Here is a 16,425-nt window from a genome sequence, read left to right on the forward strand (position 1 = left end):
TTTATATGTTCTTCTATATTTTTTTGGGTTTTTGTTTTGTCTTTTTGGCATTCCATCTGGGTGATTTTTCAGGTTGATTTCCCTCTACTATAGGCTGCTGTGAGTCTCTACCAATATCCAGTGTAATCAGGCTGCTTTACACAGCCCACAGGTAAATAGACAGGATGGCTGCTCTCTGCCCACTGCAGCTCTGCATCCTGCACTTTTTCCCCACCAGCAGGCGCTATTCAGTTTTTTTTTTTTTCTTGTAACTTGAGTAGAGGGGTGTCAGGACTTTGAGCTGCCCTCCCTCGAGCAAGAAGTGTCCTGTTGCTCCACTCCACCTTTGGGCTCCACCTCCGAAGGTTAGCGTGGAGGCAAAGACAGTTCTCCTTTAAGCATAAATGTAAACAGACAAAATGGCTGCTTCCTGCCAGCTGGAGCTCGGGGGAGGCGCCAAGAGATACTGGCTTACTCAGTCTCTCAATTAGTACCCCTGAATCGTGCACTCTCTCCGCAGGCGCCACTCACTCTGTTCCGTTTTCTATTTCCTCCCCCACTCAGTCGTGAGTGTCTCAGTGTCCGTCCCAGGGTGTGTTGGGGGAGGGGCGGCGGCAGCTGTGCCATGGTGCTGGGCGAGTGCCCCGTCTCACCTCAGCTTCTAGCACTGGTGCGTACACACTCCTGCTGGTGTCTTGAGTCTCAGGCGTCCGCATCCTCCTTGCATGTCCACCCTATCTCCCCAGTTTCATGAAGGGTTTCTCGATCCTTAAAAACTACAAATTCTCACCCCTCTTTCAGCCTTCCCTTAGTGGACCTTCACTGTGCTCCCTCCCTCTCTATTCCGCCATCGACAATGATGTCTTTCTATTTAAATGATTTACTCTACACATTCCTACCTTAAGGTAAGGTTCACATGACTGTGGAACATTTTGTGACTGTCAGGTCTTCTTCAATTCTACTGCACTGTTAACAGTGTAATAATCAAGTTGGCATTGAAGATGAAGTGCTAAACAACATAGGACTGCCAGGGCTTGTGGTTCTATTTGGAGTTACAAAGAATCATTTGAGTACATGGAAATTTTTAAATTTAAAAATAGAATCACTGAATTATTGTTCAGAATAAATATAGTTACTAAAATTTTTATTTATAATAATTGCATATTGCTAGTGTAATTTCTGATAGTATATTCCTAGTATTATATATTGTAATATTGGACAATAGTATATATTGAGTATTGTAGTTATATAATACTTATAGAATAACTAAAAGTATAGATAGCAATATTTATTGCTCCTCTTTTACTGAATTTGATCATAGCATATGTCAATAAACCTTTCTATTTTAAATTAATGATTAAAGAGAGTATCCACTGTTCAGCCTAATGGCTTTGGCCTGGCCCACTCTGCAATGCTGTGGACATTTGAAGAATGAACCAAAGGATGAAAGATCTCTTCCTCTCTCACTCCCCCTCTTGTTGTAACTCTGCCTTCAAATAAATAACTAAATTTGTAAAACAAATTATCCACTACAAATTGAACACAATCAGAAGGAAAAATTCAAATTGGAAAATATAACAATTTGGTAAAGATGAAGGTATTTGTACAGTAAAGAGATTATTATGTGACCCAAAATTTCCCCAAATTTTATGGAGGAAAAGGAGCACTGGTCACTGACTCTCACCCTTGGAGATTTACTTGACTTCTCTATCTGTATTTTCTGTTTTTTTTTTTTTTTTTTTGCACCAGTATAATTGTCAATCCAAGTTTTCATCTTTAGCTATTGTAGAAGGCAGTTGATCACCTTGCCACCCACCTCCAGTTTGACACACACACACACACACTCACACTCACACAGTTTGGTTAGGAATGCAGTCAGCCCATTGGGAAGTTTAATCTCTCTGGGAAGCTTATAATTTCTATGACTATCTGATGATTCTCAGAGGATGCATAAATGCATAAAAAGAAACCAATTTTTGTAAATATGGTAATCAAAATATTAAAAGCAAAAAATGGTAGAGAAGATGTTCACTTTCTGAAAAATAGAAAACACATTATTTTCCCTATTTCTTTCCACTGAATACAACTAAAATGTTTGTACATTATAGAGAAAACAGACATAAAAAGTCTGAAATGTAGGGGTCAGCATTGTGGTTTAGTGCATTAAGCTGCTGACTGCAATGCTGGCATCCCATCTGGGCACTAGTTTGTGTTCCTGCTGATCCCATCTGTTCCACTTCTGATCCAGTTTCCTTCCAATATGCCTGGGAGAACAGCAGAGGATGGCTGAAATGCATAGGTCGCTGCCACACACAAATGAGACCTGGAAGAAGCTCCTGACTCCTGGCTTCAGTTTGGCCCATCCCTGGCTGTTGTGGCCATTTGGAGAGTGACCCAATGGATGGGAGATCTCTCACTCCCTCTCTCTGTAACTCTGTTTTTCAAATTAACAAATAAATCCTTAAAAAGAAAAAAGACTGAAAGGTAGAGAGAAGTAGGACAAACAGCTAGAGACTAGGACCCAAGAAATGAGATGGTGGAAAGTTCTCTAGCTTGTCCTTTGGCCTAATATATGTCAGACTTGGAACCCAACAACTGGTAACTCAGAAATGCCAGGAAGAAGACAAAAAAGTCCCAACAAAAGCTTTATTTCTTAAGCCAAATGATAAGGAAAGGGGCAGCCTCACAAGACAGATCTGTTTATTTTATTTTATTTTATTTTATTTTTTGACAGGCAGAGTGGACAGTGAGAGAGAGAGAGAGACAGAGAGAAAGGTCTTCCTTTGCTGTTGCTTCACCGTCCAATGGCCACCACAGCTGGCGCACCGCGCTGATCCGATGGCAGGAGCCAGGTACTTATCCTGGTCTCCCATGGGGTGCAGGGCCCAAGGACTTGGGCCATCCTCTACTGCACTCCCTGGCCACAGCAGAGAGCTGGCCTGGAAGAGGGGCAACTGGGACAGAATCTGGCACCCCGACCGGGACTAGAACCTGGTGTGCCGGCGCCACATGTGGAGGATTAGCCTAGTGAGCCACAGCGCTGGCCAAGACAGATCTGTTTAAACAATAACTGCCGACCTCTACCCAGGCCAGCAAATGCTGAAAGCAAAGTATAAACTGCAAATCTAGACAAGCTGAAAACCAGGGCCATCCATAGAAACCAGCAGAGAGCTGCATCTCCACACCTGTCCAAAAGGAAAAGGATTGTCCCTCCTTGTTGGGGGTCAACTATAAGCCAGCAGGGAACCTGGACTTATTTCCCATTTGAGAACAAAGCAGGACCTCTTCTGTTGGAAGAGCACAGCCCAAACCAGGTGCAATAGGTTTGGCTAAATAGGATGTAGGTTCTCATCATAATTACTCAGACTCAGAAAATCACCTGTCATACCAAGAACGAAGCAAATCTCAACTTGAATAAACCCAGACAATCAGTAGATACCAACAATGAGAAAGCAGAGATGATGGAATTATCTGACAGGGTTTAAGGCAATAATTATAAATTTGACTGCCTATATTTGCAAAAGACAAGATTGTCTCTATAAAACAACAAATTCAAGAATCTACAAAAATAAAATCCTGAAGCCAATAAATCCAGTGAGGTCTTAGGGTACAAGATAAACATGAAACACAGTAGAATTTGTATAAAATAGCAATGAATTACAGGCAACAAAATGAAAAGTCTGATAGCAAGTATAGCCACTGAAGTGAAGAAAGGGATCAGCTTTAGAGCACAGCAGTTTATGCCACTGCATGTGATGCTGGCATCCCATGTGGCCACCTGTTCAGGTCCCAGCTGCTCCATTTCCAATCTAGCTTCCTACTTAACGTGCCTTGGAAAGCAGCAGAAGATGGCCCAAGTCTTTGGGTCCCTGCACACACATGGGAGACCCAGCTGAAGCTCTTGTCTCCTGGCTTCCTTCAACTTGGCCCAGCCCTGGCTGATGTGGCCATTTGAGAAGTGAACCAGAGGATGGAAGATCTGTGTGTGTGTGTGTGTGTGTGTGTGTGCCATGTGCTTCTCCTTCTCTCTATGACTGCCTTTTAAGTAAATAAATCATAAAAAAAACCATAACTTGTAAATCTAACAAAAAATGTGTAGAACATGTATATTGAAAACTACAAAACACTGATTAAAGAAAAAATACATGTAACATTGTGTAAAAAAACAGTAAACAAATAAACTGGACATTGAATAATCTTATTGACAGAGGAGATAGCTCTAAAAAGTAAGTACAGAAAGTGATGCTTTGAGGTATATTATTTCAATAAAATGCTATAATGGATGTATGAATAAAATACTGCAGGAGATAAGAAGAAATTATTCATCCTGCCTGGAGTTCATCTGTGAAGTTTTGAAAAAGTCCAATTTTATCAAAGAGCTGAATAATGTTAAGATCACCTCAATCTGAGGATAAAAGGCTATTTTAGGCACAAGAACAGTGCGTTCAAAGGGCTAAAGGTGTGGCACCAAACAAGAGGCTGACACTGACACTGACACAGAACAGTGAGATCTCTCCCTTGGTAGTAGACAAGGTGCTTCAAGACAGAGCTTGAAAATAGTTCTTGCTAACGCGCACTCTGGGAGACAGCAGATGATGACTCAAGTATGTGGGTCCTTGCCATCCCTGTGGGAGGTCCAGATGGAGTTTCCAGCTCTTGTTTTTGGCATGGCCCAGCCTAGGCCTTTGTGGGCAACTGAGGAATGAACTAGTGGATGGGAGGAGCTTTCTTTATCTGCCTCCATCTCTCTCATATCTAAAATAAATAAATACAAACTTAATCATAAGGATGAAGATTATCTTGATCATTAGTCTGGTGTATCATCACAAGATTGGCACAATAGTTGGATAAACCTGTTATTCTTGATGATTTCAGAAATAATTCAAGAGATTTTTTTATGTCATTAAACTTGATGAATTCCTTATTTATTTATTTTTTTGACAGACAGAATGGACAGTGAGAGAGAGAGACAGAGAGAAAGGCCTTCCTTTTGCCATTGGTTCACCCTCTAATGGCTGCCACAGCGTGCTGATCTGAAGCCAGGTGCTTCTCCTGGTCTCCTATGCTGGTGCAGGACCCAAGGACTTGGGCCATCCTCCACTGCACTCCCGGGCCATAGCGGAGAGCTGGCCTGGAAGAGGGGCAACCGGGACAGAATCTGGCACCCTGACTGGGACTAGAACCTGGGGTGCCGGTGCCGCAGGTGGAGGATTAGCCTAGTGAGCCATGGCACCGGCTGAATTCCTTATTTATTGAAGGATTACTCTTGTTATTATGAAGTAAATGGAAAGTATGTCATCACAAAACTTAAAAGGAAGGATGGAGGGAGGGAAGGAGAAAGGGAGAATGAGAAATATCATTATGCTCTTAAGATTGTATATACAAAATACGTCAAATCTGTTCCCTTGACATACATAAATTCTAAAAGGTAAATAAAGTAATGATTTCAAATTTTAAAATATCACATACTGTATTTTGATTAAAAGATTATTTTTATAGACAAAGATTATTTTGGAACTAAGAGAAAGTTGTGACCTAGCTAAAATAACTTTTACATTTATCCTATTCAAAGAGGATTTGTTATTAAAAGGCAGAGTCTGGAGTTTAGTTGTTCAGTCAATACAAATTCATGGAGGGGCTGGTGCTGTGGCTCAGCGGCTTAACACCCTGCCCTGAAGCATCGGCATCCCATATGGGTGCCGGTTCTAGTCTTGGCTGCTCCTCTTCTGGCCCAGCTCTCTGCTATGGCCTGGGATAGCAGTAGAAGATGGCCCATGTCCTTGGGCCCCTGCACCCATGTGGGAGACCCAGAAGAAGCTCCTGGCTTCAGATTGGTGCAGCTCCGACTTTTGTGGTCCTCTGGGGAGTGAACCAGCGGATGGAAGACCTCCTGTCTCTCTGTAACTGTCTTTCAAATAAATATAAACCTTTAAAAAATTCATGAAACATATAGAATGTGCCTTCCCAGGCAGTCAAGTCTTTTTGTCTCATCACTTAGTTTTTTTTTTCTCACAAGCATTTGTCAAAATCCAGAACTACCTTGTTTTATTTTGTGACTTATTCATTACCTTTGACCCCAATGGATTGTAAATTCCACAGGGGCAGGAATTTCCTTTCTTCCTCTAGGTGTCACTAGGGCCTTATTTGAGTAGGTACTCAACAAGTATATTTTGAACCTGAGGTTGGGCCAGAGATTAATGAACTATTGTACCTTAAGATGTTGAGCTGAGTCTTGAAGAATGTGTTAGATGTGGGAAGATTAAGGGAAGAGGGAGCAATCCAGACAGAAGGTCACCACGAGTAAAATCATGGTGTTTTTGTTTATTCTAATCGGGAAGGCAGCAAATGGATAGAAGCCATGATTTTATGTTAGATATTTTTGGTAAAAAAAAATAAAGTTGTCAGGGTAGGGACATATTCTAATGAACACCCAAATCCAGACAGAATTTTGGAGCTGGAAGCATTTTTATCGATCTAGTCAACTCCCTTAGAGATGAAGTAACTTGAGGTCCCAAGGGATGATGGTTACTGGGTTAACCAGAAAGTTAATGCTGTATGATCAGAATCTTATTCACTAAATTAAATCCAGTGCTCTTTCCATGGTACTTTGGAAATATTTGGAGAAAACAATATATGGTAAAATAGGTTTTTATTAAAAGAAATCTTGGGCCAGCACAGTGTCACAGCTGGTAAAGCCACTGCCTGCATTGCTGGCATCCCATATGGGTGCCAGTTCGAGTCCCAGTTGTTCCACTTCCCATCCAGCTCTCTGCTATGGCCTGGGAAAGCAGTAGAAGATGGCCTAGGTGCTTGGGCCTCTGCACCCACATGGGAGACCCAGAAGAAGCTTCTGGATCCTGGCTTCGGATAGGCCTAGCTCTGGCTTTTGCAGCCAATTGGGGAGTGAACCAGCTAATGGAAGACCTCTCTCTCCCTGTCTGCCTCTCTTTTTCTCTGTGTAATTCTGACTTTCAAATAAACAAATCTTAAGAAAAAAAAAAGAAATCTGACTCCATATGTAAGATGAATTGGAAAAAGGAAACTAATATGAGAGAACCCACAAAGACTATGAAGTAACATTGGCATGACACAAATGAAGCCTTGATGATGGTAGTGAATATGTGAAGGAGAAAGAATAGATACCATTGGAGGTTAAACAAGCAGAACAAAATCAAGTGCTACTCCTTCAATGTTTCACCCTATGAGAAAATAGCTCTTGCCCCATGGATATTTTTGTTCCATCCCACCTAGAATATTTAAATGATTTGTTTTCAGTTACATTTTAAAAAATATTTTAGTTATTTGAAAGGCGGAGTTAGAGAGAGGCAAAGTCAGACAGAGAAAGAGAATTTCTATCCACCGGTTCACTCCCCAAAATGGCCATAATGGCCAGAGCTGGGCTGATCTGAAGCCAGGAGCCAGGAGCTTCTTCCAGGTCTCCTTCCTTTGGAGCAGCGGCCCAAGAACTTTGGCCATCTTCCACTGCTTTCTCAGGCCATAGCAGAGAGCTGGATCAGAAGTGGAGCAGCTGGGTCTCAAACTGGTGCCCATATGGGATGCCAGCACTGAAGGCAGTGGCTTGACTCACTATGCCTCAGCGCCTTCCCCTTCAGTTACATTTTAAGAACACATTTTTGATTGACTTATTTATTTGAAATCCAGAGACACAGAGGAGAAAGAGAGAGAGGGAGGGAGAGAGTGAGATATTCCATCTGCTGATTCATTTCCCCACATGACCACACTGGGTGGGATTGGGCCAGACCAAAGCCAGGAGCCAGGAGCTTCTTCCAGGTCTCCCATGTGGGTGCAGGGGCCCAAGCACTTGGGCCATCCTCTGCTGCTTTCCCAGGGGCATTGGTAGGAAGCTGGATTGGAAGTGGAGTAGCTGGGAAAGGAACTTGTACTCATATGGGATGCCAGCACTGCAGGTGGTGGCTTAACCAGCTATAACACAGTACTGGCTCCCCACTGTATGTAGTTTCAATTAAGAGTTTGTTGGGGGCCAGCAATGTGGTGTAGCATGTAAAGCTACCACCTGCAGTGCCAGCATCCCTTATTGGCACTGGTTCCAGTCCCAGATATTCAAATTCCAAAATACATCTCTCTACTATGGAGACCTGGAAGAAACTCCAGGCTCCTGGTTTTGGATTGAGCCCAGCTCCATCCTTTGAATGCACCAGCAGATGAAAGCTAGCTCTCTCTCTCTCTCTCTCTCTCTCTCTCTCTCTCTCATTCTCTCTCTGCCCCTGCCTCTCAATAACTCTGCTTTTCAAATAAAAAATCTTAAAAAAAAGTTTGTGCATCATTCAACCAATCAATTATTTAATTAGATCATCAATGAGCAGTGGGTCCCGAATATCTTCCAAGACTGCAACTTTATTAATTACTTTGAAAATGAAGTAGAGTATGTCAGAATGGTACAGTTATTGATCATTTACTTGAGAAAGAAGACATATACCCTTGAGGGTAGTTCATGGAAATGAATCGATCTGAGCCTTGACAAGTGAGTAAAATTCAAGTGAACAGAGTATTTTGTTAAAAAAAAAACTTCTACCTGGTAAAGTCTGTCAAGTTGTGGATGATGACCTTACCCTTGATGATCATATGGAAATCTGTTTCTAAGAAAATAAGGTTTGAGTCTCCATCTTTTCTCTCCATTTCCTCCCCAGTAGACAACCATGTCTTCTACTCTTTTTCAGATCACTGGCCCAGATAAGCCCATCACAGATATTTGCCAAAATACGGTTCCACGGAACATGTCAAAGAAAGCTTAGAACCAAGGGGGAAAAGACAAAAGAGGGAGGCCCATGTTCCCCTTATTTGGCTCTTTCTTCATTGGAGCAATTGAATAACCTAACATTGGTGCCTGTCTCCACACCCTTCACTTCTATTTAGTTGGTTCTTAATACTCATGAAGGGCTTTAAATCAAAGTCCTATTGTTCTTATTAATGACCTTGATCTTTAAAAAATTATACCAAGAGGCTTGACACAGGGTGGTTCTAAGGATGTGCTGTAACTTAGGTTTAGAAAATTGTATCTTCCCTGCTACCCTCATCTGAGAATCAGAGAATCACTCTGGGGGATGCCAGTTCTCCAAGGACAGGCACAGCAACAGATGCTTCTGCTTCCCTAGACAGATGTTTCCCCTTGGACTTGACATATTTCCAACTATTAAAATCAAATCAACTCATACCTGGACTCCAAGCATTCAATGGCATTATTTATCAAAAAATGTATTAAAATATCCAAAGACCACTTCAAACTTCTGCTGCCTTCAAGACAGTTTTTGGCACTTGTAACAGACACTGTAGCTTTCTACACATGAGCACCCACTCTATTTCACAAACTATCTAGCAATTCAAACAGACCATTTCAGGTTCAACCATGCATAAGAGTAGTATGGATGATCTGGAGTCACAAGAACTTCAATACTCTTGCACAGAGCAAACCTGCTAATGTTAGGACTCAAAACTGAAAAATAAAGCCACTATGTGGTAACATGGACGGGTTTAGGGAAAGATGTACAGCCAGCTAGCCAAGGCCACATAATCTCAGACATTGATTTTTCATGTGTTTGGATAAATTGTGTTATCTTCCATTTCATATTCTTGCTTTTCCAGTGAGACCCTCCACATTCAGGCCACATATTCTTTCCATGTGTCTGTAGAGCAGTGGAAGTTATCCTGATACAAGATTCTCCTAGACAGTCAGCAGCTTCCTGATTCACTACCCAACTTGGAATCAGTAGTTCTGAGAGATGTTTCCCAAACAACCAGGCTGAATTCAATGTCATTCTCTTTGGTAGGTGACAGCCTTCTACCTCAGGATGCAGAAAGACATGTCTCTCACTCTGGGGCTCCCTTTTTCAAATCATATAGCATGGTGCTCTGTGGTGATTTGTGGTTTTTTACACAAGTTCTGGTAGAATTCTGATGCCAAGAAATGGGGATAGGAGTTATTCTCCATCAAGCTGTAAACCCTTTTCTGTGCAGATGTAAAACAGCCAGTTGTAGCATTTTGTATATTTTGGACAATAAGGATTTTGGTTTGGAAGTCTATGTTTACCTGAAATAAAACAAAAAAGCAGATTACCCAGTATTCATTCCTAGAGAATCACTCAGTACCCATTGCTCTGCTATTTGAAAATGAAACACAAAACGAAGCTGTACCATGTGATGAGCTTCACCTGCGAGGGTTCAGATACAGTTGAAAACCAGAATGCCAGGGGAGATATCCTTTCACCATTCCTCACCCCTGGTTTAATCTAATGTCTAATTCTTTTGCTGCCTCTTGGTGCCAAGGATGTCCACATTATGCTGAAATGAGTATTTTTATCTTACCTCTTTTGGGGCATCTTTTTCTATGAATTCTATATATATTTCCTTTGCTTTTGAGGACAGCTTCTGGGATGATTTGATTTTTTTGAAGTCTTCACAAGCCAGCCAGAAGTCTATATTTTCTTCACAGAATTGAGATTTTAAAAAGGCCCTAAAAACAGCCACACCATCTATAAAGATAGAAGAGATGGGAGGAGAAAGAACACAGAATATGAAGAACTGAATAACCAAATAATTATCACTTAGCTATTTTCTAGATTTCATTCAAACACATAATCCTCAGAATTTAGCTCTTTTAAAAATATTTTTTTTATTTGAGAGGCAGAGTTACAGACAGTGAGAGGGAGAAACAGAGAGAAAGGTCTTCCTGCCATTGGTTCACTCCCCAAATGGCTGCAACAGCCAGAGCTGCACCGATCCAAAGCCAGGAGCTAGGTGCCTCCTCCTGGTCTCCCATGTGCATGCAGGGGCCCAAGCACTTGAACCATCTCCACTGCTTTCCCAGGCCACAGCAGAGAGCTGGATAGGAAGAGAAGCAGCTGGGACTAGAACCGGAGCCCATATGGGATGCCGGCTTTGCAGGTGGATGATTAACCTATTGTGCCATGGTGCCAGCCCTCAGAATTTAGATCTTTAAAGACAAAGATGCTGGATGGGAACAAGATGCTGGGATTCCAAGATGCTGGAATAGGGAACAATTTACTACACTTGGCTAGAGAACTATGCTTATAGTGAGGACTGTGCAGATCATTTGTATGGTTCACATAGTGGCACAGATAAGTACTGAACACAGGGAAACACCTAGGCATTGCTCTGCTTGGAGGAGAGGGGGTGGGGGTATGAGCATAACAATAGAGGTACAAAGAGCTATCAAGGGCTGTATGCCAACTAACTTGGAAAACTAGAAAAAAAGAATAGATCCCTATGGGTCAGCACCATGGCTCACTTGGTGAATCCTCTGCCTACAGTGCCGGCATCCCATATGGGCACCGGGTTCTAGTCCCAGTTGCTCCTCTTCCAGTCCAGCTCTCTGCTGTGGCCCAGGAGGGAAGTGGAGGATGGCCCAAGTGCTTGGGCCCTGCAGCTGCACGGGAGACCAGGAAGAAGCATCTGGCTCCTGGCTTCAGATTGGCGCAGCGGCAGCCATAGCAGCCATTTGGGGAGTGAACCAATGGAAGGAAGACCTTTCTCTTGGTCTCTCTCTCATTATCTATAACTCTACCTGTCAAATAAATTAAAAAAAAATAGATCCCTAGACACAAGCCACCTACCTAAATTGAGCCATGAAGACATAAAAAGCTTAACAGACCAATAACCAAGATGGAAACTGAATCAGTAATAAAGAGCCTCCCAATAAAAAAAAAAGCCTAGGATCAGATGGCTTTATTGCTGAATTCTACCAGATATTTAAAGAACTAATTCCAATTCTTCTTGGGTTATTCAAAGCAATTGAAAGGGAGGTAACCCTCCCAAACTCCTGAAGCCTGTGTCACCTTAATTCCTATACAAGAAAAAGAAACAGGGAAATTGTTCTGTAGTTCTTTCTCTGATGAACACAGATGCAAAAATCCTCAACAAAATACTGGCCAATCGAATCCAACAACACATCAAAAAGATCATTCATCCAGAACAAGTGATATTTATCCTTGGTATGCAGGGGTGGTTCAACATTCACAAATCAATGTGTGATACATTACAATAACAAACTGAAGAAAAACCATGTGACTATCTCAATACATGCAGAGAAAGCAATTGATAGTATATAACATCCTTTCATGATGAAAACCTTAAGAAAATTGGGCATGGGAGGAACATTCCTCAACACAATCAAGGCAATTTATAACAAACCCATGGCCAGCATACTATTTTTTTTTGACAGACAGAGTGGACAGTGAGAGAGAGACAGACAGAGAGAAAGGTCTTCCTTTGCCGTTGGTTCATCCTCCAATGGCCGCTGCGCTGTGGCCGGCGCACCATGCTGATCCTAAGGCAGGAGCCAGGTACTTCTCCTGGTCTCCCATGGGGTTCAGGGCCCAAGCACTTGGGCCATCCTCCACTGCACTCCCTGGCCACAGCAGAGAGCTGGCCTGGAAGAGGGGCAACTGGGACAGAATCCGGTGCCCCGACAGGGACTAGAACCCGGCGTGCCAGCGCCTCAAGGTGGAGGATTAGCCTATTGAGCCACGGTGCCACCCGCCAGCATACTATTGAATGGGGAAAAGTTGGAAGTATTTCCACTGAGATCCAGAACCAGACAAGGATGCCCACTCACCATTGCTATTCAATACAGTACTGGAAGGTTTAGCCAGAGCCATTAAACAAGAAGAAATCAAAGGGATACAAATTGGAAAGGAGGAAGTCAAACTATCCCTATTTGTAGGTGACCCCACTGAGACACTACTGGAACTCATAGAGTTTGGAAAAATGACTAGATAAAGAAATTATGGTGTATATATATACACTATGGCATACTAGTCACCTGTAAAAAAATGAAATCTTGTCTTTTGCAACAAAATGGATACAACTGGAAACCATTACACTTAGTGAAATAAGCCAGTCCCCAAATACACAGATACTATATGTTTTCCCTGATCTGAGTTAACTTATAGAGTACCTGAAATGTAATGTATTAGAGTGCAATGAACATTTTGAGATTCAATGATTGTTTAAAGCCCATCTCTTCCATTGAGGAACAGTGGGTTTTTTTTTCTTCATACCATTTGCTGAACTCTTACTTAGTGTAGGATTAACTGTATGATCATTAAGTAAACTGAAAGTAGCTCATTGTAAAGAGTGGGAAGGGGAGAGGGAGAGGAAGAAGAATTGGAGCATGGGTGGGAGGGAGGGTAGCATGGCAAGTATCACTATGTTCCAAAATCTATACAAATGAAATAAATGAGTTATACAACTTACATAAAATCTTAACAAATTTTAAAGAAAGACAAAGATGCCAGTAGACAAAATACTTAAGTATAAAAACAAATACTTATGTTTGCTGTTGATGCAAAAAAAAATGTCTTCAGGGGAACCACAAATTCTCTGGGAACAAGTGTCTTGTAAACAATATATGCAATGGAAAAGTGGACAACTTCAACTAAGAGCACTGCCACTGTGCTGTTTAAGGCTAATTTGTCTTCCCCACTCAGAGTCAATATGCTAAGAAATAAGGGGAGAAAAAGATATTCTAGGCTCCTGTGACTGTTGAGTCCATTCCTCCTCTTGTGAGCCACTCATTTGCTGTGGAGACACACCTTTCTAGACTCTTGCAATATTTGCAGTAGATCAAATTCAAGGTTAACTCACATTTGCTGGCCAGCAGCTCCTCGAATCCTTCTGACCACAGCAGTGCTTCCTCTGGGGAAGGCCTGCAAGAGAAGTTTTCAATTAAGAGGGCACATATCAGGTCCCCTTTCCAGCTCAGCAGTGAGCTGTTCAGGTTTGTGAGCACAGGATTCTCACTTACTTGCTGAAAGTTTGCTGTTTGCTTTTCTTGCTGGTTTTGGGCTTCCCAGGAGTGGAAGAATTTTGCAAGAAGGAACTCAATCGTGTCTTCCAATCTTTTAATCTTAAAAAAAAAAAAGTCACTAAGTGGCCATGCTTGAAAACACAACTACAGCTGAATGTATTTTTATCCAATAAAGCTATCTAGTAGCTACAGGCAAACCAAATGAGACAAAACCAAGTAGCAGCCTTATCAACCTAATATTTAAACCCAGCACTGAAATACTGAATAGTTTTCTCAGACTATAACTACTAGTGTTAAGAGTAAAGGTAGGAACTACCTTAAAATTCACAAAAATATTATCTCAATATGCTGCATACCCAAAAAGCACATACTGGGGCCCAGTACTATGAGTTAAGCCATCCACCCCATATTGGCAATGGTTCAAGTCCAGGCTGCTCCACATTCAATCCAGTTCCCTGCTAATGCACCCAGGAAAGCAGTGGAGGATGCCCAAGTCCTTGGACCCCTACACCCAGTCAAAGACCCTGAAGAGCTTCTGGCTCCAGCCTTGCCCAGCCCCTGTGGTTGTGGCCATTTAGGGAAGTGAACCAGAGGATAGAAGACTTCTTTTTCTGCCTAACTGTGACCTTCAAATAAACCTTAAAAAAAAATGAAAACCTTATGCTATTTCTGGCCCACAAAGAGCGGCAGTTCACTCCTTCCCCTTCCACCCATGGTCCTGGATGCACCAGAGGCCATGCATAGGGAGTGACACTGGCCCTCCGACCTACAGTGCTCTTTTGAGGAAGATTTGTTCCACAGTCATGACTGCCTGAGAACAGCTTTATCATGAAAAGGTGAGAAAGGACTCAAAACGAGATCTTCAGCCAGCAAATGCTCTTCCCCTGATATGGTCAGGCAGATCGGATTAAATTAATCAGATTCATGAACTGGAAAACCACGCCTCCACCCCTTATGTATCCCACCTGTATTCACCCACCTGCCACTCAGACCATTAACCATGCCCCTTTGGGGACTGAATAAAAAGGGTGGAGCCTGCTGGGCCCACCCTTGTTCTCCCAAGCCTCCAGGCACAGCTTTTGGCTGCCCCTCATCTGTTTGCCTGCACCTTGTGGTTTTGTGGTCATTCCTGCCTGCACGGTTTTTCCTTTCCCCGTGACTCTGACCTGTGATGGCCTGCACGTGGCCCTTGTTCACCTCATGCCTCTTGGTGTGGGCGGCCTTCTGGATGCCACTGGAGCCTGCTGACTTGCCTTGCCGCTGCTCTCCGGCCCACAGGCTCTCCCTTGCAGGCTCTGGCCTACTCCCTGGAAAAGCCTGGTATGCAACTGCCGGTTTAAATTTCTGATTCCTTTCTCTTAATAAAGCCTTCACCTTCCTGTGTATTTCTCTCACACTCTAAATGCTAAGCCATACCACGCTGTCTGATTTACAGAAACTCGATATTTAGAATTGTAAGGTCCTGGGTTTCGGCACCAATGTAAGTTCACCACAAAACACACCAAACACTGGAGTAAGGTAAAGGGTTTATTGGGGAAAATCCGGCAAGCTAGAGGGGAGGGGCAAGGAAAGAAAACAAGTAAGAGGGAGAGAGGAGAGGAGAGAGGGGAGTGAGAGAACGGAGCCGACAGAGCGCCGCGTGTTCAGAAACAGGCCCTTTTAAAACTTCGTCAGGGGGCGGGCAGGGAAGGAGGAGCAGAGAATCCCATTAGGATGGGGGTGGGGCTGACACCAGTGGTTGGGCCATGTGGCCGCCTGGCTTGCAGCAATGGCAGTGGGTGCTAGAGCCTAGTATGGTGTCAGGGTGTAGGTCTCGCCAGAGATAAGACTGCGCCACTTTCCCAACAAGAATTCTTATCTAAATAGACAAGAACACTTTAGATATCAATCTTAATAATTTTAAAATAAAGGTAAACGATTTCCCGCCACCCAGCAGAAGCACACAATGTCGACCAGGGTTCTCAGCTGCGCTGAGATGCACGCAGAAGGCCGCTCCATAAGGTCCCAGTGCGCCTCCACCCTCCTCCTACCAAGCCCTCCCGAGTGTCCACACTCACAAAGCCAGCACAGCCCTCGTAGATGTAATTTCCCTGAGTAAATTAGCATCGTGCGCTTGGTTTTTCTGCAGAGGCTCAGGCTACAGTGTTTCCCAAAGTGCCCCATATACAGCAAGCCGACCCGACAGAGAGGAGCCTACTCACAAGGACCGTTTCATCTTCTCCTGCTTTTCCACGCTCTTGGTGTCACTGCCTACGCTCTCGTCCATACCTCCACAGTCGGGCTGAATCTCCATAAAAACGACACTCAGCATTCGCTGATCTCAGTACAGAGTAGCGGCCTGCAGTTCGCCACAGCTTTTATAGCCTGCCGGTGTGGGGGCGGGGTCTCTCTGGGCCAGCCCCACCTCCTAAAGCGAGGATTGGCCAGAGGCCTACGGCAGGGGCAGAGCCTGAGCAGGCGCTGGGCACGAAGGCCGCTGACTGGCTGGAAGCCTGGGAGCTGCTGACACGTGAGACAAGGCTTAGAACATGATCTGGCGGGACACCTCCAGCGGCAGGGCGCTGAGGGCGACGGGTTTTTCCAGGCCGCAGTCCTGTGGAGCAGTCTGGCTCAGGCCCTTCTTTGCCCAGCCTGCCGAATCC

General features: G+C 43.5%; 1 protein-coding gene across 3 annotated transcripts; it reads right to left on the minus strand.

The window, feature by feature from the left end:
- Window positions 1–8,686: 8,686 nt before the first annotated feature.
- On the minus strand, window positions 8,687–16,162 carry LOC100345200 (regulator of G protein signaling 2). Of its 3 annotated transcripts, none has more exons than XM_002720561.5 (5): window positions 15,985–16,153; window positions 13,781–13,882; window positions 13,621–13,682; window positions 10,321–10,487; window positions 8,687–10,045 (listed from the first exon to the last, which is right to left on the minus strand). In XM_002720561.5, exons 1-5 carry the CDS (start codon window positions 16,092–16,094, stop codon window positions 9,851–9,853), a joined length of 636 nt encoding a protein of 211 aa, XP_002720607.1. In that variant the 5' UTR covers window positions 16,095–16,153; the 3' UTR covers window positions 8,687–9,850. The 3 variants fall into 3 exon arrangements, with proteins under 3 accessions (XP_002720607.1, XP_089157956.1, XP_089157957.1); XM_089301830.1 differs by lacking the exon at window positions 15,985–16,153 and adding an exon at window positions 14,554–14,698; XM_089301831.1 differs by lacking the exon at window positions 13,781–13,882 and having other exon boundaries at window positions 15,985–16,162.
- Window positions 16,163–16,425: the final 263 nt, after the last annotated feature.

Source organism: Oryctolagus cuniculus, chromosome 8 (assembly GCF_051225735.1).
Source record: "Oryctolagus cuniculus isolate XC-2025 breed Fujian yellow rabbit chromosome 8, ASM5122573v1, whole genome shotgun sequence".
NCBI classification, from domain to species: Eukaryota; Metazoa; Chordata; class Mammalia; order Lagomorpha; family Leporidae; genus Oryctolagus; species Oryctolagus cuniculus.